The 25,523-nt window shown below is 43.9% G+C and overlaps 1 protein-coding gene across 5 annotated transcripts in view; it reads right to left on the bottom strand.

Moving 5' to 3' along the window:
* Positions 1-25,523, bottom strand: part of ZFX (zinc finger protein X-linked) — a 318,074-nt gene that overhangs the window by 91,389 nt on the left and 201,162 nt on the right. For all 5 annotated transcript variants that reach the window (XM_069637285.1, XM_069637286.1, XM_069637288.1 and 2 more), the window contains 2 exons: positions 18,440-18,580; positions 2,883-3,026 (listed from right to left, as the gene is read on the bottom strand). In XM_069637285.1, the coding sequence (XP_069493386.1) occupies positions 2,883-3,026; positions 18,440-18,580 (285 nt within the window). The remainder of the gene's footprint in view (positions 1-2,882; positions 3,027-18,439; positions 18,581-25,523) is intronic.

Raw genomic sequence — 25,523 nt, 5'->3', positions numbered from 1 at the left:
TCTCTAAATATAGGCAAATACTCCCAAAAAATGAAAATAGGGAGTAAAAAAATGGGAAACGGATGCATATGACCATGTGCCACTGCTTTCACTCGCACAACTCCATGGATATGTTTGGACCATCAGTGCACATAGTAGCACAGTAAGAAACTATTATTACTGCGTGATCGGAAAAAGTGAACATGTATCTTTTAATCCGTATTCAAACTGGGTGTCAGTTTCTCAGTTAAAACATTTTTATTTGCTCATAAAATACTCCCATTGGGAATTCAACGTACATTTCTACCCCCTAATTCTACTCCCAACTTTAAAAAATAGAAAGTAAAATACTCCCACTTCAAAATCTTATCTGGAGCACTGGGTGTGCCTGTTCGGCATCAGAAGGCCTTTTAAGCCAAAGGTAGCTCCTGGTAGATGTAGAGGTCAAGCTAACCAGGCTCGTCTATGCTACAAGAAGGAGCTACATATCTCCGAGCTCCCCTCAGTGCTGGGTGTGGGTTGAAGTGGGCTCAAAGTCTTGAACCACCTGTACTCTATTGGGTAGAGGCTACATTGTGTCCTCACTGACCTCATGCTTTAATTAAGGCATTGATTATTAGAATTGTTTTTGCTGGTTTCCTACCACATATTTCTGGGATATCCTTTTTCACTTTGTTTGGACCTTACTTTTTGAAACTAACAAAAGCCTTTACTTCTCTTGATTTGTGCTTATTTTTATGGGGAGACTGATAGTCCATACGACCATTAGTTCTGAGAGACTGCGTCTCTCTTTATTGATTTCTTGTATTTTTACAACTGCACACATCACCCTAAAGTGAAGTGCGGTTAGGATACTTTGTATCCTTATGATTCTTTCTTTTGTAACATTTTTTCTTTTGTAACTTTTGTGTTACAAATACAAAATGTCCAGGATGGGCTGATGGCAGTGAATATTTTCCAACAATGTTTGAAACGTTTCCCTGGTGCACATTTTCAATTACCGCAAACTAAGCGTGCCTAGCACTCTAAAATGTCTGTACCACAGGAATGTTAGCCTGTCCATTGGCCATATTGCTTTTTGGCATTCTTCCTGCTCTGTCAGGGGGGGTAAATGCATGATATAGAATGCCCTTTCCTGTGGAAAGCTGCTGCTTTAACAGGTAAAGGGGTGGTCTGTGTGTGTGGCCAGGTGGGGGCTAGGACTGTGTGGTCTCAGTCCGCATCTTGATTATCTGAATCTCTGTTGCTGGGCAGATTGTGTGGCCAGTGGCTATACCATTCGTGGACCTGGGCAACCTTCAACTCTGAATGTTGGATAAAAGGAAGACTCCAGCAGCCATTCACAGATGATCATTGGACAACCCAACGAAGAAGTGCAGCCGCTGATGACCCGAGGATGAATTTTGCAGCTGAACAGCATCAACTCCAGTAAAGTCCTGTTGAAGCCCTGCTCCTTTGCCTGATGTGATGAAGACACTTGACAGTGGTTCGACACCTGGAACTGTGGGAACAACCAATCTCGACCCCCTGCTCGAGGCTCTGTGCATTCTGAGTATTCAAAAGTGTCCCAATTGGTGAACTGATCAACTCTATCCTGGGATACTTTGCTGCAGATGTCGCTTTTACGAGTACATCCTTGGAACTTAGAGAAACTTCAGCTCGAACTACAAGATGCATGGTTCCATGTGTTAATATCCCTGCAAAAATGTCGCAATACAAAAATATCACCATATTTGTGCGGCGATATTGACCCATGGATCCTGCGGGGGACACCCCCGCAACCCCTGCATTATTTTAAAATGTGCAGTTGACACCCCCGCAACTCCCACTCCCACAAAATATCCTCCCCAAAAATATCGCCTATGGCGAGACAAACGGCCATATGTACGGTGATATTTTTGGTAGGGATACCGATGCATGCGCCTGCATTTCAGCCTTTTTGCATCAATGGAAGGCATGCAGGACCTGTTCCTTCATTCGTCCATTGAAAATAGGCTGCCACAGCTCGACCATGGTAAATCCTGTTGCAATCTGTCTTATTTGCTTCCTGGAGGTTCCCAGTGTCGCCTGCTCCAGAGAAGTCTTCTTCATTTCGTCCCAAGGGTGTTCAGCTGGAAGGTGTCTGGAACAGATTCCAAAGCACTGCGATAGATCCCTGTAGAGGGAAACAACCTCACGTTGAAACCAACAAAACGTCGAAAGCAAGAAAAGGCCAGAACATCAACAAATCAACAAGAAGGAAAAACATAATGGATAAAAAAATCTTGCAACACAAAAAAAGAACTAAGGCAAGGAATCGGGCAAGGACACACACACACAAAAAAAAAAAAAAACTTTTCTATCCTTTTTAGCCATTAGTTAGAAGGAGACAAGCAAGGATGCATGGGGCAGGCCAAAAGCAGCAAACACACTGATCCCGGTTTTCGGTTTTCAAATCTTTAAAGGTGTATGGCAAATGACAGTTCTGAACCCACTAGTTTGGAAAGTGAAAGGATCAGATTTAATATTAAGATACACAATTGTTCCCTTATTTTCTATATCAGGAGTTGATGCTGAGGGTACGACGGTGGGATGTTTTTTTGTGTTTTTTTTTTAACCGCAAATCACATTTTTTGGGGAGGTTAGAAAAAAATATAAATTGGGTGTTCTGGAATATATAAATAATTAAAAAGGGATGGAGGGTTTAGGGGCACCCCCCAAAAATAATAAAATAATAAAAATTTGATGAGTTTTTTCATAAACAAATCTGCGGTAAAACACCCCGCGAAAGAACATCCCGCAATGAATTGACATGGAACCGATGCTGAGGCTCACTTCCAATGCTCTTTTAGAAATGTCAGGGTTGTGCATTCAAAAAAATCCTGGGTCAATTAGATCATTTTGTTCTAAACCAAGGTACTTGCCTAAATCTTCATCTTCATGTTGGCCATCATTCACAGTCATGTAAACCAATTTTTCTCGAGATACGCGTCCAACTGTGTTTTTCTCCAGCAATTCAACCCCGTGATCAAGCTCAGAGTCACTCTCCACAATATCTACTGTGCCACCTGCATGGAAAGAACAAAACTGGGGGCTTGTTGAATTTGTCAAGCAAAAAAATAAAAAAAATTACACACCTAACAAAATGTTAAAAACATAGCATTGCTTAAACCCAAATCTGAAAAGATACCGCCTCTATGCCACCTTATCACCTGTGTCAACAATGAGCAAATATGATTCATCAGCCATAAAACTCAAGAAAGTAGACTGTGGCAGATTTTCATTTGGCTCAACAGGTCAATATAAGCACGTCCTTTGACATAATGTTACCTTATAAAATGATGTGCACAACAGTATTAATCCTTGGTATAGGCAGGGACACTCGTCCTTTAATAATACTAAGAAAAAAAAAACATTGGACAAAGGAGATTGAAAAACTATGCCCCTAATGTTGTACAGTCACAAATAATAAATTGTAAAATGTATCATTACATAGGTTTACCTTTGATGTTTGGTGTGTGCATATATATATATATATATATATATATATATATATATATATATATATGCGTCTAACAGTACTGTGCCAATCCTAAACATCCACTCTACCAAATCACTCAAAAAATATTGCCACAGACATGCCTGAAATGGAATACACCACAAAGACTACATGATTAAATACTTTCTGAAAGGATGGTCAAAGAAAGTTAAAAATAGTCTCTTGTTTAAGTTCCTCTTTGCTTTGTTTATTAACTGTGCATTTTACAAATATTTTTATTTAGTTTTAATAAATTTCAGGGTGGTGCTATTAATATATACATTTTCTATTCCCCATAATTTTACGTTGCTTGTGGTCTGAGTTTTCACTGCCCTTAGGGATGCTATCATAATCAATAACTCCACTGTCATAGTCACACAAACAATCTAAAGGTGCCGTATGCCAAAGACCATTTGTGATGATTTTGTCACTGGAATGACGAGAAGTCCTGCGTCATATCTGAGGTATCTGTTTGGCCTGTAGCGTGCACGTTTATGCTGCAGGTATTCCGGTCCTATGTTGTGGAGAGCTTGGGGTGTGATGCACATTGCCTTGAAGGTGGATTGTCGCCTGATCTAAGGATACGAAGGGCGGTGTCATGTGTTCTCTAGGACCTAGGGCTAGGAGGAGCCTTGCAGCGATGTTTTGTACCCATTGGGAAATGTCTTAGCTGTGACGCATAGTCTAAGCATAAAAGAATGATAGCAACGATCGCGGAGGCTGTGTGTGGGAAAGTCATATAGGGTAAAAGACGGCAGAGAATGCAAATGTGTAGGTAGCAGTTTTTTGTCGCAGAGCTGATGTGATAGGGTCAAGTCAGCGTCCATAAAGCATCGGAGCATTTTTACTGTGTTGGAGGTCGTGGGCAGTGGATCTGGAGGAGAGGGCGGCCGTGGGGTGCGTTGGTTTTGCCTTGGTTGAGTAGGAGTTAGATGGCAGTCATCCAGTGTCTTCTGAGAGACGTTTTGAGAAATCACAGGAGGAAGAAGAGTGGTCGTTTGGGATTTTGAAGACGATTTGGGTGTGGTCTGTGTAATTATAACAGGATAGGCCATGGGATTGGATGAGTGCGGGAAGGCGTGTTAGGTAGAGGTTAAACAGCAAAGGGGACTGTGACAAATCAAGGATTCGTCCGTTCCACCCAAGGGGGAGCCTCCCCTTTAAGGCTAGGGGGGTGAGCCCACTCTGCAAGACCCTCCCTGGAGGTCTAGGCAAGTGTGACGTTACTGGGAAGAGACCCTTAGAGGACAAGGACTCCCGTTCCTGTGAGGAACTCCCTAGATTATCCACCATAGAAGCATATATGGGACTATCAGATATGAAGAACATTATCAGATCCAGAGATTTGGATGAAGACAAACTAAAATACATCATTATATACAAAGAAAAGGATCTGTCTCTGTAAGGAGAGCGACGTACATATAACGGAGACTAGTAGACTAAGGACGGACAGCATGCCTAGGAGAGAGACGAGCATAAGCTGGGGAAGTCCCCTGACAGCATGATGCCTATTGGAGGCGGAGCCAAGGAAAGTTGCGGAGCCTGCGAGTCAGAGAAGTCCTGAATGCCAGAGGAAAACACTGGAAGCAAAGCGTTTTTGGGTAGAGAGAGAAGCCGAGGCAGAGGGTGTCCTAATCACGGTGGTGGCGTGACCACGACAACTTCGTGGTGGGCCGTGTGCATGTCAAACAGCGTCAAAACCACCCAGCTGGGGAGTCAACAATACACCCTGCTACACGCACCAATACATGGTCGCAAGAGAGAATGAACAGAGGTCGGGACACCAACATTGGGAAGCACGAGAACCAAAGCAGAGGAAGAGAGCTCGAGCGATCGCTGAGCCTGATAACATTCCCCTGCAGATACTAACATGGAGAGCAGGAGAACCGGGAGGCCGGCTGGGGGAAACATTATGGAATGGGAGAAACCCGTCCCAGTGAAACTAACGAGATACTGAACATAAAGCCATTTAAGTGGAACTGTGTTACTGCAAGAAAAAGACCAATGAATATGCCTGAAAGTCATTGAGAACTGGGCACAAACACCATGGGAAGAGGAGAACGTACCCCATGGTTTGCGAAGTAAAGAGGAGCAAACCAGAGAGAGAATTTTATAAATATGAATTTGAAGTGAAATCAGGGGAACCATATAAAAGTATCGATAATCCAATGGAGCAACCCCAGGAGAGGGGGGAGGTAAAGTCACAAGAAAATATACCCAACTCAAGTAGCCCTGGGTTACACAAGTCAGAAAGGCATACACGCCTAGATAAGTATAAAATAGAATGCTAAAAAGGAGAGTCTAAAAACTGTACCTAAACAGAGGATAAAACCAAAGTGTATTGTGAAAGAGTTACATGAACATATCAAGATAGTGGCAAGAGACTATTTAAAGATATCACAATGGAGAACTTCGGAGTAAATAAGACATTGCCATAAAAGACAGTCTCCTAATGTAATTCAAGTTAGTTAAGATAGTGGTAGGGTCAGGTAGAACTAGTTTTGGACAGTGGACGACTGACTAGCACCTTTAGTTATTTTTTTATAGGCAGGGATACCCCTTTACCAATAGGGAAGCATAGGCCTTATCCTTAATATTTTAATAAACACCAGTAAAAATGTCCCTCAAGTGTCTTGCCTCCTTTTTCTGACCCACCACAGGACAGAGGCACGGCACTCCATGGGCGACCGGACGGATAGTCAAGGAGAAAGGAGGCATGTGTACTATTTGGAATCTGTTGGAAAGGAAGGAGGATGTCCACTAAGAGCTGCGTCCCTTATGCCAAGAGTGTGTAGTCTGTCCATTGGGGTGGAGTGAAACAGAAATGTGATGGCTGGAAGGTTTTGAATGAATCATAACCACGGGGAAAGCTCTGGGCAACCCTCCAGACCATCGTTTTTCAGCCTGCCAAGCCATTACAGAAGGGGAAAATCCATATGCAAATCAGGCTTGGTCCTACCCCAAAAGGAGCAGTCCAGCCCGAAGTGCTAGGTCACATCCATTCTGCATGAGACCACAAGCACCCCCAGACATGTTTCAGCCTTGTTGGGCGTCATCAGTGAGGAGTAGGTCAATGGTGTTGAAGGCTGCTGAGAGGTCAAGTAAGATTAGGGCGGCACAGTCTTCTGTGTCAGAGTGTCTTTTGAGATCATCCCCGATGTAGACAAGGCACAATTCAGTTCCTCCCAGGGGTCTGAAGCCGGATTGGGAAGAGTAACAGATCTGGTTGGTTTCTGTAAAATGATATAGTTGTGAGTATGCTGCTCGGTCGGTTAGTTATTATGGGTTCATAATTGGTCAGGACAAGGGAGCTGAGTGAGGGATTTTGGAGCAGGGGCTTGATGTAGGCGTTTTTGAATGGTGCAAAAGGTAACACCCATAGGTGAATACCAACTGCCACTACAATACTTAAAGCAATAACTTGTTTTTTCAGATTAATTTCCACATGCATAAACAACAGGAAGACATTGATACTTTAGAGAATAGCGGATTCAAGTATCCCAGAGGCTAAATCTGCACTTGAAAAAATGAACACAGAAATGTCAAAATTTCAAACTTTGACATTAGACAAAAAGATCTGGAAACTAAAGGATATTGCCAATTACAAAGAAGAAATTACATATCCTTATCTAGTTCCGGGTTTCTTTCAACAATATAACCCTAACCAGACCAGTTGGAATGGGCAGTCGTAGTCAAGACCACAAAGAAATAGAAAGTTTTTAAGTTTCTCCAATTCCTCCAACAGTAGCGATTCAGACAGCTCTGTAAATGCCCCAAATGCTAGTGGAACTATCCAACCTCAAAGGGGACAACATCAGTTTTTTCAACGACGGGGAAATCGGGGAAGAAACAGACAGTGGGGCAACCATGCCATGCGCACCGGGAAATGGATCCGGACACAAACCTGGTGACTCCCATCGTCAATCTGAGCAAACATACACTATTGCCAGACGAAATACAAGTTCTGTCTAAAGGGTTATCCTTTGTTCCTGTGTCAAGAGCAGACACTTTTCAAACAGAGGTTGAAATGCGCAATTTTTTCCGTATGATCAGACTTAGATATTTCTTCCATGACAAAAACGACCCAGTACCCGATAAGGACAATAGATCGGGAAAAAAACCTCCCTCCAAATTTACACCATTATCCTCTATGGTATCCCCGGAAATATTAGCTTTTGAAAACAAGATCTTGAGAGAAATGAAATTTCTATGTGCTAATAAAAACAAATGCCGAGATAATCTCTCTAAATCAGAACACCTAGCTTTGAAAAATTTGGAATCTAAGCCCCTTTTCATAATAAAGCCGGCTGATAAAGGAGGAGGGATTGTGCTTTGGGGTTCTGACCTCTATAAAAATGAGGTGGATAAACAACTATCTGACCCTTTAGTGTACAAACTCATTCCATCAAATCCGACGTCGAAAATCATGGAAGAAATAGTCAGCCTGGTTACATATGCGGCAGATCAAGGGTGGATCAATGATGAAGAAAAACTTTTCCTGATCAATAAAAATTCAGTCACCCCGGCCTTCTATTGTTTGCCCAAGATACATAAGCATGTGACTACCCCTCCGGGGCGACCGATAGTGTCAGCCATTGGCTCACTGTTAGAACCCCTGTCCGTATATGCCGATGTGTTCCGGAGACCGTTCTTGAATCAAATGAAATCATTTATACAAGACTCGACTGCAATGATAAAAATTTTGGATTCACTCACAATTCATTCCGAGGATATTTTCAGCACAGTTGATATAACATCTCTCTACACGAACATACCACAGATGGAATGCATAAAGCTTATGTTAGTACTGCTTGAAACACGGGCAGGTAAACGACATCCCTCAGCTTTTATAGCTGAATGTATCCATATTGCCTTGATGAAAAATGTCTTTATCCATGAGAATTCTTTCTTTCAACAGCTGAACGGTACCAGCATGGGGGAAACTTTTGCCCCTGATCTGGCTAATTTATATATGGATCACTTTGAGAAAAATCATGCAGGACAATGCATTACTTACCGTAAAAGCATTTCTGATGGTTGTATCTGCTTAGTTTCACATGCTGTGCATAGTCTGACATCCAGTGGTCACTGCGGAGTATTGCATTTTGTTTTTCGTAGTCGAAAAGGGGACGTCGACAAGGCGTGTCTGTAACACTATCCCTATAGTGACTTGGGGTGTACCCACAATCCCTCACGCGTAGAGGTGCCTCTGTTTGTATTTTTTCTGCCCTCAGGGAGCCTTCTAGACGTGAGTGAGTACAGAAAAGAGAGATATAAAAAGATGTCTATGTTCCTTCCATCCGAGCGGGGAGGAAGGGTGGGCGCATGTAAATCTAAGCAGATACAACCATCAGAAATGCTTTTACGGTAAGTAATGCATTGTCTTCTGATGTTTGTTAATCTGCTTAGAATCACATGCTGTGCATAGACTAGCGAGCAGTACCCGGAGTTGGAGGTGGGTTGTGAGAAGGAACAGTAGAGAAAAGATGTCTTAATACTGCTTGTCCCACCTGGGAATCAGATCTAGAGTGGGCATCTAGACAGTAGTGTTTTGTAAAGGTGTGTACAGAAGTCCAGGTTGCCGCTTTGCAAATGTACTCAAGGGGAACATTTGCAATGAATGCTATGGATGTCCCAGTGCCTCGAGTAGAGTGTGCTCTTGGCTTGAAGGGTAGTTCTCTCTTAGCAAGAGAGAAACCGAGAGTGATGCATTGAACAATCCATCTAGATATAGTGGACTTTGAGAGTGCATCTCCTTCTCTTCCTGCTGCCACCGAGACAAATAACTGATTAGTCTTTCTCAGTGGTCTAGTTCTTACCATATAAAACACGACAGCTCTGTGCACATCAAGTGTATGCAGGCTTTTTTCTCCCAAATTTGAAGGGTTTTGAAAGAATGTTGGTAGTTCTATTGACTGGTTGACATGGAATTTCGAGATGAATTTCGGTGCAAACCTTGGGTGTGTGCGTAGAACCACCTTATCTTTGTGAACTGTTACAAAGGGGTCAAGAACAGAAAGAGCCTGTAGTTCACTTACTCTCCTAATGGAGGTGATAGCTATTAGGAAGGCGGTCTTAAGAGTGAGGTCTTTAAGAGTTGCCTTGTGCATGGGTTCAAATGGTGAGCCCATGAGCCTGGTAAGTACCACATTTAGGTCCCAGCCGAGAGCTGGGTTTGCTATCAGAGGGTGTATTCTCTTTACTCCCTCCATAAAGGCTTTAATAACTGGGACTCTCCACCATGACCCTTTAAGTTGGGAAGTGGTGTATGCAGAAAGTGCCGCTAGGTGGACTTTAATAGAATTGAATACCAGACCTCAGTCCAGTAAATGGGTCAGGTACAGAACAATTTGTGTGGGAGAGCAGTCAACAGGGTTGATGTTTCTTCCTCTACACCAGATGACAAATCTCTTCCATTTGCTAGAATAACAGTGACGAGTGTTAGGCTTTCTAGCCTCCCTGAGGATGTCCATGCATCTCTGCGGGAGTTGTAAATGTCCAAATTCTATGATCTCAGGAGCCAGGCTGCTAAATTCATGGTCTGAGGGCATGGATGCAGTGTCCTGCCCTTGTCCTGTGACAGCATGTTGTACGGGCAGGGAAGTTTCACTGGAGGAGATAGAGACATCTCCATCAGGTGAGTGAACCATGGCTGCCGGGCCCACATAGGGTCCACTAGTATCATGGTAACTTGTTCCTGGTGCATCTTGTGCACAATCTTGTTGAGAAGGGGAGTCGGGGGGGGGGGGGCGTAAAAAAATTTCCCTGACCATGGAATCGATAGACCGTTCCCCTTGGATTGGTTCTGGGGGTACCTGGAGGCGTAATCTAGGCATTGTGAGTTCTCCAGGGTTGTGAACAGGTCTATTTCTGGGAATCCCCATTGTGTGAAAACGTTGAAGACGATGTCTTCGTGTAAACGCCATTCGTACTCTGAGGGCAGAGGGAAGTCTCTGCTTAGTTCGTCTGCTAGCAGATCGAGTTCCCCTGGTACATGCGGTGACAGTAGGAACATGTGTTTGAGAGCCCACTTCCAGATGTTCTGGGACAGCTTGGACAGTCCTTGAGAGTGAGTGCCCCCTTGTTTGTTGAGGTAGTACATGGCTGTGGTGCTGTCCGTGAGGACCGTCACTGTCTTCGCTTGTAGGGGTGTCTGGAAGGCTTTTAGTGCCTTGAACACAGCAAGTAGCTCCAATAAGTTTATGTGCTTGGAAGCTACGCTCGGAGTCCAAACTGCGTGAGCAGTCTGATGGGATAGGCGAGCCCCCCATCCTGTAAGGGATGCGTCTGTGGTTAGAGTGGCTTCCACTGCGGGGGTGGCGAATGGTTTCCCTATTACCAGGTTTTCCTTTGACCACCACCGTAGCGAGAGAACCAAGGCCTGCGAGACGACCACTAGATCGTCCCATTGTCCGCTGGCCTGACATCACTGGCTGTTGAGCCACTCTTGCATTGGGCGCATGCGCAGGCGCGCGCGGGGTACCAAATAAATACATGACGCCATCATTCCTAGCAATCGCGTTGCTTTGCGTACCGTCACCTCTCGACCTGCTACATATTGAGAGATCTGAAACAGCATGTTTTGGATCCTCTCGTTGGAGGGGAAGACAAGGCCGTCCTTTGTTCGAATTAGAGCTCCTAGGAATTGTTTGACTTGGCTGGGGTCTAGGCTGGACTTCTCGTTGATGGAGGAGCCCAGTTGGAACAAAAGGTCTACAGTCTTTTGGGTATTTGAGAAGCATGTTTCGTAAGAATCCCCTGTTATGAGTCAATCGTCGAGGTAAGGGTATACTGGGATGGACAACCTGGCAGGTGGGCCACTGCCAGTACTTTCGTGAATACCCTCGGTGCTGATGCTATCCCGAAGGGTAGCACTCTGAACTGGTAGTGTTTGCCCTCTATCATGAACCTGAGTTATTTTATGTGCGCTGGCAACATTAAAATATGAAAGTATGGATCTTGCATGTCCAGTGCTGTCATGTAATCTCCTTGTGATAGCAGGGGGATCACTTCCTGTAAGGTCACCATACAAAACTTTTGAGGTTTGACAAATTTGTTCGCGCAGATCTAATACAGGGCGCATGGTTAAGTCCTTTTGGAGTACAAGGAAGTACACTGAATAAATACCTTCCGTTACCTGAGATAGAGGCACGACCTCTATAGCTCCTTTTTCCAGTAGCTGGTCCACTTCTTGTAGAAGGATGGCGAGGTGTTCTGGTTTCATGCTTCGTCCCCTTGGGGGTCTGTATGTTGGGGAACTGTTGAATTCTATACAGTAGCCGCGGGCTATGGTTGATAGTACCCAGCGGTCTGAAGTTATTTCCTCCCATGCTAGAAGAAAGGATGTTAACCGGCCCCCGACCAGCGATGCATGGGAGGGGACCCGAATCTTCGAGTCATTTGGTGTTGTTGGCTTGGGAACCTCTAGGGGTAGAACCCCGACCTCTCCCTTTGCCACGGCGTTGTCCTCTCTGGTTGTATTGGCCACTGGTGCCTTGGTTAGAGGACCAGTTGTTTGCAGAGTATTGCTGCTGCTGATTTTGCTGCTGGCGTTGGCCTCGAAAAAGCGCCTATTGCCATAGCCACGTTTGTTAGGAGGCCTAGAAATCTGGTCTAGGGTTTTGATGGTGTCAAACTCTTTCTTTGCCGTTTCTAGTGCCTCATCAACCGCCTTTCCAAAGAGGTTGGCATCTTCTATAGGCTTGTTGATTAGAGATGCTTGTGTTTCAGGTTTAAACCCCGAATTACGCAGCCAGACATGGCGTTTGAGGAGTATACCTTGGACTAGGGAACGGCCAGCCGTTTCTGCAGCATCCAGAGTGTTTTTCACAATGCTTTGGTTGACTAGGGTCCCTTCAGTAATCGTGGCCAGAAGGCGTGTACGTAGGGGTTCTGGTACCTCCTCGGCGTCGTTACATAGCTTGCTCCATTGTGCGTCTGCGTAACTTGCTAGCAAGGAATTGTTGTTTGCAATCCTTGCGGAAAAAGCAGCAGAGGCTGTGATCCTCTTCCCCAGGGCATACAATTTTTTGCCCTCCTTATCTGGTGGTGCTTCGCTGGTAGACAGCGGGACCCCTGCTCTTTTCCTTGTATTTGTCACCACTAGGGAGTCTGGTACAGAGTGGCCCCTGACGTACAACGGGTCTGAAGGGGAGGGACTGAATAGTTTTTCTATCCTCGGGTTGACCCCTCTGACAAACGCGGGTGTAGATAGTGAAGGGATAATTCGTCTCCTTACTGAGGCGAGGAGGGGAATGGTTTGGCTGACAGGGGGTTTCTCCTTGATTACCTTCTCCACAAAGTCAATGTCAGGAGAAATCTCCCCAGTGTCTATTTCGAAATGTGCTGCTGCCTTGCGTAGTAGTGCATTAAATGTAGGTTGATCGTCTAGGTGACGTGTTCCTATTAGGCGAGTTCTCGGGAGGGGACAGGTTTAGTACATCAGGGTCTGAAAATGCTGATGGGGACTGCCAGGGCTATGAAGCACCTTCCTCTGGGTCTTCTCCGAAGCCCCCCCCACCTATATCTGGATTTTCTTCAAAACCCTCTTCCTCTAGGTTTTGTTCCTCTTCGTTGCCTAAAAATTCGTCCTCCTCCTGAAAGTGGGGGTCCTCTTCAGTGAGGTCATATAAATGTATATCCACTTGGGAGGGATTAAACATCCTAGGGAATTTAGCACTGGGGTCCATCTGAGGTCCCTCTCTTGCCCTCTTGGGTGGTGGTAGGTTTTGAGTCTCCATAAACCTCTCCATATTCTCCATACAGAAGGAGTCTCTCCAGGGTCTCATGAGGTACCCCTGAGCAGTCCGAGGGGAGGGCTGGTAGGGGGGGGGGTCTTTGGCCTGAAAACGCTTTGACCTCTCCCGTAACGTCGAAGAAAGGTCTCCGTCACCGTCTGAAAAGCCTTCTGGTAGGCTAGGAGTCCCTTTAGATGAAGGGGGCAGTTCCTGCTTCCTTCAGGCCTTTTCAGCGTTTCTCTAGCCTTCTGAGCAGTATTCAGCTTTCGCCGTCCGCTTCTGGCTATCGGCGGAAACGATCCTCGCCAGGCTCTCAACGACTAATCTGTCTGTGGAGGGCTCTGGTATTGACGTTACGGGCATCGCGCGTTCTACGGTGACGGGCGCTCTCTGACAGAGCGCTCCGTCTGGCGGTTTGGGGGTAGCGCCCTTATCTGGGGGAAGCCCAGTCGCTGGTCGCGTCTGCGGTTGCGAGGGGGGCTTAAGACTCTTACGGTCTGAGGAGGACGCCGGTGGAACCTGCGTCTCCATTGGCGCTGATGGTTTCTTCGTCTTCGACGAAGAGGAGCCGTGGGTTATGTGTTTATGGGAGTGTTTTTTGTGTGCGTCAGTGTCGCCGGGGTGTTCATCCCCATAAGCAGGGCGTGAGCCGAACTTGTCGGGGCCGGGGACAGACGAGGAGCGCTCCTTAGAGAGGTCTACGACTTCCATAACGGATGTCGGATTATCACATTCCTCGTCACTTTTTGCGGCGGTGGGGGCTGAGGAATCGGACCTCGACATGGCGTAGGCCGCCCACCTTTTGACCCTGCGGTCCTTTAAAGACTTAGGCGTAAGAAGCTGACAAGCCGCGTAGCCGTCTTCCTTGTGGTTGAGGGGCAAGCAACGGTTACACCGTTTATGCTGGTCTTTCCAGGTAAGCTTGCCCTTGCAACGCAGGCAAAACCTAAAGGGTGTCCTCTCCATAGCTGAGGAAATATTTCACTGTGATAACAACCCCGAGGGAAATGGAGGGGAAAAGGAAAGGCATTCTCAGAGAGAAACAAGAAATATCCCACGACCCCTCTCTCCCTACTGTCTATGGCCGGCGAGGCCAGGCCACGTGTTCGGCAGCGCCGAAGGATCTCCTCCGTCTCGTCCCCGCCGTTGAAGTTCTTACTTAGCGGAGAAAAGGCTTCGCAGCTACGTCGAGAGAGGGATCTTTTGTAAATATATATTAATAAATAATGACCAAAGGTCGAGTAAATGAATTTGCAATGTCTCTCGAGGAGCTCTGCGTAAAGGCGACTAATATCTGGGCGGAAAAAAACAATCTGAGGGACCTCGACGCGTGAGGGATTGTGGGTACACCGCACGTCACTATAGGGATAGTGTTACAGACACGCCTTGTCGACGTCCCCTTTTCGACTACGAAAAACAAAATGCAATAGTCTGCAGTGACCACTGGATGTCGGACTATGCACAGCATGTGATTCTAAGCAGATTAACAAACATCAGAAATATTGATAACAATCCTTTTGAAAATAATATCCGAGCTTGGTATCGCTATATTGATTATATCTTTATGATCTGGCGAGGCACAATGGAAGAATTAAAGTCCTTTGAAATCTGGTTGAACCAGCGTGAGGTGTCCTTGAACTTCACTTGTGAAGCTAACAACACAAACATTTCTTTTCTGGATCTGTTGAAATATCGCAGACCAAATAATCAAAGTGGCACCAGTTTATACAAGAAACCGACACAAAAAAACACCTTGCTCCACTTTGGTAGCTTTCATCCGGAATCACTAAAAGAAAATTTACCTTTTGCCCAATTTTTACGTATCAGACGTAACTGTTCGGAGAAACAAGACTTCAAAACTCATAGCGAGGTATTGAAAAACAATCTAAAATTAAGAGGATATCCCCCTCGTACCATCAGACGATCCAATAAAAGGCCGGCCAACACTCAGAGGATTGATTGCCTCACCAAACAAGATAGCACCAAACTGGACAAAATAACTTGTGTAACATCATTCACTCCTGTGAGTAACAACCTGAGAAAGACCATCTTGAAGAACTGGAAGATGATTAACACCGAGTCCTTTTCCATTCTTCCCCCCCGTTTTGCTTTCAAACGGTTACAAAACATTGGAGACAAACTGGTACACACATATCCTAGATTGCCCACTAACTCACCCACACAATCGACACTCTGGAGTCTCCCCCCAGTTGTGGGCCACTATAAATGTGCTAAATGTCTTATGTGTAATTATACCAAAAATACTAAGACTATTTATTTGAAAACTGGTTTGGAAACTAAATGCCTTCACCAATTGTACAACAAAATGGGCCATTTATTGTATAATTTGCCCATGTGGTCTTGTATATATCGGAAAAACTAAAAGAACTGTGCGGACCAGAATAGGAGAACATCGGTCCTGCATAAAAAATGGCAGAAAAGACAAACTGCTAGTGGAACACTACCAAAAAATGAAACATTCTTACAATGACATACTATGGTATGTGTTACAAACCGTGGATGCACACCCCGGTGGGGGAGATAGGGACTTAAAACTGCGAAAGTTGGAACAAAATTGGATCCACAAACTGGACTCTGAAATGTGGATTAAATCTATATATAGAGTGGAAAATTTTTGTCCTCATATAAAACTCCCCTTTACTAAACCAATAGGGCATCAATATAGACAATCTGTTCCCCTCTCTTAAAAAGACTGAAATATCCCCATTTCACTGTACCTTGTTTTGGGATAGAGCAATTTATATTCTAATCCCTATAGTGGGAAACCAATATTCCGGACATTTAACAATGGCCGCCATGTTAGATCACAATCACTTACCGCGTACACCTTGTCGCGATGACACCAATACGCAGCGTATTAGAAATACAAGGCAGGTCATGTGATCGAGTAGCGATCGTTTGTACCTGCACACGGATTTTGAAACGCTGCAACCGCGCCTGAATAGAAGTAAGTGCGTCCGTGTCATATAATCATTGCCTCACTTAGGGAGTTTTTCATTATACAGCTTCACTATATGTCGTTTCTTTGAATTTATTTCCACAGAACGCTCGAATTATAAGAGCATTTGACAAGAGAACTTCCCATACCAATTTGGTAACAAGAAGCATTTTCTAAGTGTACCCACGAATAAACACATCTGGGAACACATAGCCCCACGGGCTTAGCAGGAAGGTGAAGGTAGGAGTAAATACCCACCATTCGTTTTCCATTGGAACAATTACGCTAGCTGAAACATATAGTCACCTTTCCCTTGTATACACTGTTTCCAATGCAGCTCGATATGGTGCCGGCTGACACTTGATGCATTCCTTTGTCACTATGGACACATCCGTTGCAGAAAAAATAGATACCGCCCCCATACTTCTTGGAGCGTCGGTTTTGAGGAAATATGAAGGTATGATTATGGTTGGAAACCACCACTACACAGATACACATATAAGGTATTGTTTCTTGTGGATTACATTAACGTACGTATGCTCCACAGTTTGGAGTATATAATCAGCCATTTTTTGACTTTAATATAATGAAATTACTATTAGACGAACTAAAGAAGAAAAATAGATTAGGGCAAGCAAATCGGGTCCAAATAACACCAAGTGGTATATCTATTATTGAATATCGATATATCTATGATGCACATGTAACAATGAGTGAAATGGTTGGAAATATTAAGAAAGATGAGGCAGTATTTTTAAATGATCATCCGTAATGAAGTTGGTTTTTAAAAATGATATATTTGTGTTTTTCTGTTTAGATACACTGGCTAATATAAAGCATTCCTTGTGAAATACATGACATCAAACACCAGTTGTCTTTTGGGTGTCCTGACGAAAGCCTTAGTTGGATTACTAGACGTCCATGCGACAACAAGCTTATGCATATCATCTTGCGGTTTGACGTATATAAGGCTGGAAACAGAGTCACTTCTGGCGACACTTTCCCCATGGGGGCTTTGTGCGAAATTATAAACAAATGCCTGCTTATTGGGAGTCACTTTGTTTTACTAACACCACCTAAATGAACTTTGACAATTGCTAATATTTAAATGTTTTTGTATACAGTGTTCAACTGATTGTCGTTGTATGTTGTGATATATTGTCTTTTTAAATAACTGGACTCTTTGGTGGTCCTTGCTTTTTAGCATACATCAAAATAATAAAACGAAAAATATATTTTTGCAAAAATCTGCCTTTGTGCATATCTTGTGATATTTGTTGCTACACAAGATTTTGACCTATAGGTGCCTCATGTTAATCTAAATTTCCTGCCTACACTTGTCACATCAATAGGTAGCTTGTTTTGGGACACTCCTGTGCTGCTTATGTATTACAGGCCACATCCCACAAGCCCCTAACAAAAAAGTGGTCTCCCTTTTGCTCATATAGCACTACCCACATGCATAAGAAGACATACTTAAAACTCCAGGAAGAATTACCCTTACTAAACCTGGGTCTCATCGAAAATAGTCAACTCTGGAGTAAGGGAAACATGTTGTATACAAAACTGTACGTCATCAACAGTGTATAAAGAATTGACTAATCTATATAGAAAAAGTATCATTCATCCAGATATAGGACCATATAGGGCTATAAAAAAGAAACTGTGGTTCTGAATAATGCTGTTCTCAAAACTAATATTCAAAACAAATTTCTTTATACAACATACAAATAAGACAATTCATGGAGTAGTTTTGCTTAAGAGACATCACATATGGAAACCATCCAAATGATACATTTGAGACGCATATCAACTCAGTTAAAATAAAAACAAATGGATCAATTGAATTAAACATTTACAGCACACCAAAAAATACCAGAGAATCATGAAATTATATGATTCACAGAAAAGTGACAGGCAATTCATTACTATTGATAGGACTGTAATAATTAACTTATGCCTTTCAATTTTCAATATAAATATTCCCTCAGAAGAATAGTCTCTATGCACAACAAGACAGAAAATGAGCTGCTGGTCTCACCTTTTCTATTATACATGAATAATGTTTTTATTACACTTGCAATGCATTTGTTGAAGGGTTTTGCATTGCAAATATTTATCATACAAGCTAAATGAAGGTGCAAAACCCACCTGAACCAATCCATTAGAGCTTTTTCTTAGTATACAGTAGATTTTAAAAAATATATTAAAGTGAGACAATGATAGGACAGCTTGTTCAACTCTCACCTATATCTTCTCCTGGATCAGCTTTGAAAATGTAAACTTTAATGACTTCAGAGCAACAGTCGTCTAACTTCGAAGGGTCATCCTCCGATTCCATGGTCATTTCTGCAGAACCATTCTGGTCAATTTTATCTGCATCGTCCACTACAAAAGGCAAATACATTATACGTTAACAGTTCTAGACAGCACAAATTGGCAACAGCGCTAGGAGATGCAAAATATTTTAAAGTATAAATCTTATTCTTTCTCAGTTTGTGAATGTAGGTTTCGTTAAACACATCTAGCACATCATTTACTTATTACATTATTACTGGCTGGTAAGTACTTAATGGGAATTCAAAATAGCATCAACAATTTTCATTAAGCCCAGAAGGCAGACAAACAACTTCTACTATCCCAATTAGCCCAGCATTACCCATTTCTATCATTTACAATCAACACAAAATTGACAGCATTCAAAGTATCCAATTAGCCCATCAATACCAGTTTGAGACCATAAAAGCAACCGTATAGTCGAATGATATAGGCCAGAAGCGAATCACATCATGTGACAAACATCGCAATCCAAGAATCGTCAATGTAACAAAAGGGCGTCCATTTTGTGAAATGTCGGCCATTTGCTTTTTTCTTTTCTGTCAAAGCGCTTTGCAAATGTACTCTATGTTTTAGACTCGCACACCGTGCAAGGCCACGGCTTGAACACTGAAATACTAACACAGACAGGAATGTCTGTCAAACTGTGCAGAAATACATCGTTTTCCTCTCTCACCAAGTCCTTGAAGTCGAGCAGAAGCCGCATCTAATCAGTAGTCCAGGTGCCGGTTTGTCGTGCAAGCGCTGTTGTAAAAGGCAGTTAAACATGAATTATATTCTCCTAGCGGTGCTCCTTCGCGGAGAGTGGTATTTTCTGCTTCAGAACTATCTAACCCTTAGCTCATGAGCCGAAACACACAGATAACGTAGTAAGGAATGTTTCCCTGCTAAGAACACAAAATCCTTGCTGAGCCAGAGCTCCATGTTCCCTATAACAGAAAGCTGTGTCTGCTGCCTTTGCTAGAATAACTATGTTTTGACTGAATGAAGACTTGTCATAATTGTCAATCACTGAACCCTAGCCTGTATGACATGTATGAGGGTGGGTCAAATTGCCTTAACAAAGGATAGGTCTAATGTATATATTATGCTGCTTGAGCACTGTTCACTCTCACGCATCTCACAGTGTTTGGGAACACACGTCGTGAGGTGTTGAGACCCAGTCGGCCGACTGAGAAATCTATGAAATAAACCAGACTTGTTTGGAAAACGAACCTTGCGTCTGACATGTCATTGATATATGGCTATTGTGCCTTAGTTTCAATATGCTGTCTTTATGGACTAGCAAATATGGCACCCGAACAGGGACGCTCCTACTAATGCTCCATCGTATACGTTGAAGTTGAAGGCAAAAACGAGTCCAGGACGAAGCCGTCGAACCGGGATCGGAATGTGTTCGGGTCGCCCCTCTAGAAGTGATGAGACTCCTCCGCAGATCTGTACACAGCTGATCCCTGATCGACGAGCAGCGCCCAGAGAGCATCAAGGCTTGGGTCCTGGAACGAGGCAGATTGAGCCCCAGGTGAGTTGTGCCGCGATTCTTAAACGCCCTGATATTGGTAGAGAGTTGCACTTGCAAGTTCAAACGCCCAGTGTTAGAAAAGGGTAAGAATTAACCATGTCTGGGAAATTTAGTCTAGTGAGTTTCTTTTCACTGCGGTAGACAATCTTTGGAAACTGGCCAGGTCGTGCCACCCGAAGGGTCGCCGGCAAATGAAATGTATATCAAGTATGTTATAAGGGCAATAGTGTTTAATGCGATTTGGCATAGGCAGACCAGACGTGCATCAGACCTTCAGTGGCCTAGTAATGGGAGCTTTGAATTAGCACAGATAGAACACCTAGAATCAGTATTGCTACGCAAAAAAGGCCCGACCCGCAGCGTTCGACGTTGTAAGAGACTGGAGGAAGGAAGCTAATCTCTGTTTGAGAAGTAGGGAGAAAGACGCACACAGACATAAAACAAATGTAGAGAAAGCGCTAGAGCATGATCAGCATCAGCAGAAGGAAGCCATTAGGAACATGGACAGGGCTTTTCAATTAGATGTACAGAAAACATATCCATCGCAAGATTTGCATACATCAGATGAACTAATAGACAAAACATTAAATGAGCGAAGAAATGAACATCAAAATACTGACCCAGTTGCACCTCCTCCTTATGTACCTCCCATTCCTGTTATTCCATCTGCACCTGCAGTAAGCAGTTCCTCTCCCCTGTGCCTGTGACATAATTTCCTCCACTGCCTCCAGAGCATGAGTTAGCCATTTTAGCAGGTACTTCTACAGAGATGGGGCCTGCTCAAGGAAATATTAGACAGACTCGTAGTATGATTAAAGGAAGTAAAGAAGAACTGAAAGAATGGGCCGAAACGTATATTGATGAAGACAATGAAGTGGCTGTGCAAAGTTCCATATCTGATCATAGAGGCCTTGGTGAACAGCAGGTATTGTTGGAATGCATGGGGAATTATCCTGTGAAAATATGGGGTGATTTGACCGATACAGTGGTACCGCAAGAGTTGCGCGATTTGGTTGTTCTTTCGAATTTGCGAGATAATGCGACGAAAGTATGAGAACACGTAGGCCGAATATTTGTGTTTAAGTGAGAACTTGATAGATTGCATAAAGAATTATTAAGAAAAGATAAAGCGCATAGGTCGTATGTCCAGCAACGGTTTTTACCACCGTTGAAACCCGCTAGTGAAGAGATGCAAATTTGTACGCAAGATGCACTTAGATGGATTACGGATGCCGCCATTTCCCCAATTGAAGTGCATGATACGTTTAGTCAGTATATACCAGAAATGCAGAGAAAGGTATTAGAGGTTATGGTAGAATACCTACAGGATGAATGTATGAAGAATAAGATATGTTGTGCCGCTGATCTAATGACAATTTATAAAATAGCATTATAGCCTGAAACTGGAACAACTGCTTGTTCACTTGATTTAGCTTTGTTGCTTAATAGACGAACAAATGTAGAATCCTCTAGTTTGCAATTACCCATGAGAGAGGTGCCTCCCACGTTTGTCCCGAAAGTAGAGATTGCTGCTGATGGAGCAGCTCCAGCGCGAACGATAGAAGCTCATTATATCGCACAGTTTGTACATGTCCTTTTTTCTAGGCAAGAGGTAAATAGTATAAAGCAGACGATCCCTGATATTAGGAAAAACCCGGCAGGATTCTATAAGGAAATTTTATCTGTGGTGAATTCATCTGTTTTTACATTGAGGGACATTGATTTACTGCTTCCCGTGATTCTTCCTATAGACATATGGAAACAGGTTACTGACACCAGTAGGAAGTTTTGGCCCACCATCTATGCCATTTGAAGTCATCCATTTTGATTTCATAGAAATGGAGAGGTGCCAAAACTATAAGTATGTCCTTGTGGTGGTCTGCGCATTCAGAAAATGGGCAGAGGCCTATCCCCTGAAAGATTGCACAGCTATGTCCACAGCTAAAGCCATGCTTAAAGAATATTTTCCCCGATTCGGGCTACCCCGTGTCATAGGGTCAGACAATGGGCCGCATTTTATTGTGGCCGTGATATTGCAAATTTGCGCAGGTCTTCAAATTGATAAACAATTCCATTCGGCCAGACACCCGATGAGTGCCGGTATGGTAGAACGCCAAAACGGTATCTTGAAAAACAAGCTGAGCAAAATTTGCGCAGGGAGCAATTTGAAATGACCCGATGCACTACCCCTAGCTTTACTTTGCATGTGAACAGCTGTATAAGCGAGGACTGGTCCCTCCCCTTACGAGATCGTGATGGGGAGACCAGCGAATGTCTGGAACGTGCCCCAACCAAAATGGTTGAGGGATATTGAATACCCATTACTTATGGATTACTGCCAACAGTTGTGTTTGATTCATGAGCAGGTGCAGGAGGCGCTTCCTGTCAGATATACTAGCCCAGGACATTGTCTGCAGCCTGGCGACTGGACTCTGGTGAACATTTTGTAAAGAAAATCTTTGCTTGCACCGCGCTGGACGAGACCCTTCCAGGTGCTACTGGCCACGCAGACTGCAGTCCGAGTGAATGGCCGCGAGCACTGGATCCACGCAACACACACGAAAAGAGTTCCGTTTCCTTTGCCACGTGAGAAAGAGATTGATGATCCTGATGTCGAAAGAAAGACAGCTGTACTTGATCACAAAGATACCATCGCCAGTTCCCTGTCAGAAGTACTTCCTAAGCCCGAGAAAGGGCCTGGTGTTACGCTCACCTGGACCCCACAGGGGCGTCGAACGGAACTGGACTGCCACGGACTCCACCAGCGTGACTCATAGTGTGGTGATGGCTGACTGGACTGGCCCTCCTAGTTTCGTATGCTTGACCCTTAGGAATAATCTCCTAAAGGTAGGAAAAAGGATTTAGCCACCTGTGGGCGAGAGGATGCATGCACTCAATTGTTCCCCACTGAACACCTCCTGTATTCCCTTTCACTAGCCTCACGTTATTGTTTGAAAAGATGAGCTCTCCATCCTGCATGGGGGGCAGGGGCGCGTAGAAAACCAGTTACTTCACTGGTCTGAAGGAGTTGGGCGAGTTCCAGACAACTGATGACTCCGGGGTAAGTAGCATATAGTTCTTTAGAGTTCAAAATGTCTGTTATTTACTCTTGCCCCTCTTTTCTGGAAGCAGAAGCGCTTAGGTATGAGTCTGTATTTCCCAAACTGTCTGGTGAAAAATAATGATCCAAATATATTTAACTTACAACCTTTTGTCTCCCTACAGGTGTGGCGTAAGAAGAAATGGTGTGCAGAAGAAGAATGCCTTCGGCGATGAACTCAAGTAAGTATCTTGCGGTGAAAGAAGATTGTCCTTGTTGGCTATTGGCTCACCTTGTTATTTGTTTTGTCTTTTCAGATGCCAGGATTTTGGCCACGAGGAGATGGAGACTGCGCTGGGTCGCGGAGATGCTGTGAAGACTGGCGAGTATGGTGCGGCGCTGCAGCTGGCGAATCGACGCGTTTGAATTCAGGGTCTCTTTCTCGATTCGATGGTGCGGCAGCTCTGAGAACTGCTGCTGATAAAATGGTAATGTCCTTGTTCTAACTTTTCCTTCTTCCCCTTCTTTCTAGGATCTGGTCTGAGGTCGAGGCGGGCGTGGCTGAAGACAGGATGCTCGGCTTGCAGGCACGGTGAGCGTTACCCTGCAGAAGGCAGAATAACGCGAAGCGTGTGCTGTTCATTGGGCGTGGTTTAAATAGCCTTCAAAGTAGTCCCAGGTAAGAAGTCCCAAAACAACACCCAAGCAAAAAATAGTCCCTAAAGAAAAGTAATCCCTTCCAGGCCTCACGATGGCCTATGCTTAAGTTTCTTGCAGCATGGTCTGCATGAGGCAAGTTTGACAATATGAGCCTGGCGCCGCACCCATATAGCTCCTAACTGGAATGGTGGGAATCCCAGTGGGTGCTTGGATGCCCGTTTCCTGGGCAGATGGACTTGATCCTGATGTCCAGGGGCAGGCATCATGACACCTGAGGAGATTGCAACGAAGATACAAAGGCCAAAGTTGCCTCAACTTTGTCCGACTGCTGCCTCATCATCACTCATTGCATCACAAGCTGGCACTGATCCTGCATCTGGAAATGAGAGTGCATTGTTCATACTGTACCCGAGCTGTAAGGTACAATCTACGTTAACAAAATCGGAAGTGATTAGCTTTTTTTCCGCCTTTGTTCCTAGGTCATGGATGAAGCTGGGAACGGAGGCCTAAGGAAAAGGAGCGTATGAGCTATATCAGTTGAAAGCTCTGACACAGTTTCCCAGTGCTACCATTGAAAGTGAAGGGTGTTGCAACCTGGCACAGACAAGCGGGGGCAAATGGTACCGACACTATAAAATTGATACTTGCTCCTGCCTTTTGGAGCTCTGTGAAATCTAACATCGGCTTGCTGTCATCTATAAGAAGGCTAGCCTGGACTGGCCTGAACGTTTGTTGCTAACGTGTGTTGCTGTGGAGAACTTTCCCGACGGACACTGAAAAACTTTTCCTGAAGATAAATATTACAGACAATGCCTATATTCACTCCTGCTTCCTCCTGCACCAATGCAGTTGATGATATAGAGATAGAGATTAAGCCTACTCCAAGAACGACTTGGTTCGGAAAGAATGTTAATCTAATGTTTATGATACCGCTTTGCATTTTGATTACACTGATCCCAATATTTTGGTATCTGGAGAATGTGCTTCCCTTAACTCTCTCTTGACTGCTACCAATGCTCCTACTATGAGCAGCCCAGTACATGTGCTCTTTTATACTCTTACTTCACAAGAAGTGAAACATAGAAAAGGGTATGCTAATAATACATTATTGCTGATTATGAATATGACTCATGCTATCTTGAATAGGTCCAATTGTTGGGTTTGTTTCTATTTATCCCAGCACAGGGAAAAAGGAATGGGTTGGTATGTACATCCTTTGACACTTATTACCGCCTGTTATGCTTCATTAAGAGCGATATTTTTTGGAAAATGGAATGATAGTGTCACTGGTTAGTTTGATAGAACAAACATAAATGAATTTGAAAGATTGGTATTGGAACTGTTGGGTTGTTCTGTATTTACAAGCAGAAGCAAAATAACACTGGTAACAACAAGTCCAGTAGATTCTCTAGGCCTTACCCGTCCCTAATCACTTTTAAAATGGCTCCGGTAGGAAACAACGATGATGTGCCTCCCTCCTTTACTATTAATCATAGCCCACGTTCTGTCCCATTTTGTTTACGGAAAAAAGGTTCCTACCCAGTGGGAACATTTACTAGATGCATGAATATTGCTGTACTTGAACAAGAAGAAAAAACATTATATATAGGAGGTTCTGTCTATTTTATATGTGGAGATCAGGCCTGTCCATGGTTACCTAGAACTTGGGAAGGGACCTGTTATTTAGGTATACTTTTACTTGGTGTATTTCTTTTCAAAACTTTTGAAATAGCAAAATTATCTAGATCTCAGCCACGACGAGATGATACCGC

The sequence above is a fragment of the Ambystoma mexicanum genome, chromosome 7p, assembly GCF_040938575.1.
Source record: "Ambystoma mexicanum isolate Mex_15411 chromosome 7p, UKY_AmexF1_1, whole genome shotgun sequence".
In the NCBI taxonomy this organism is placed as follows: domain Eukaryota; kingdom Metazoa; phylum Chordata; class Amphibia; order Caudata; family Ambystomatidae; genus Ambystoma; species Ambystoma mexicanum.
The sequence above is the reverse complement of the archived record's forward strand: the minus strand, read 5'-3'. Positions and strand labels throughout refer to the sequence as shown.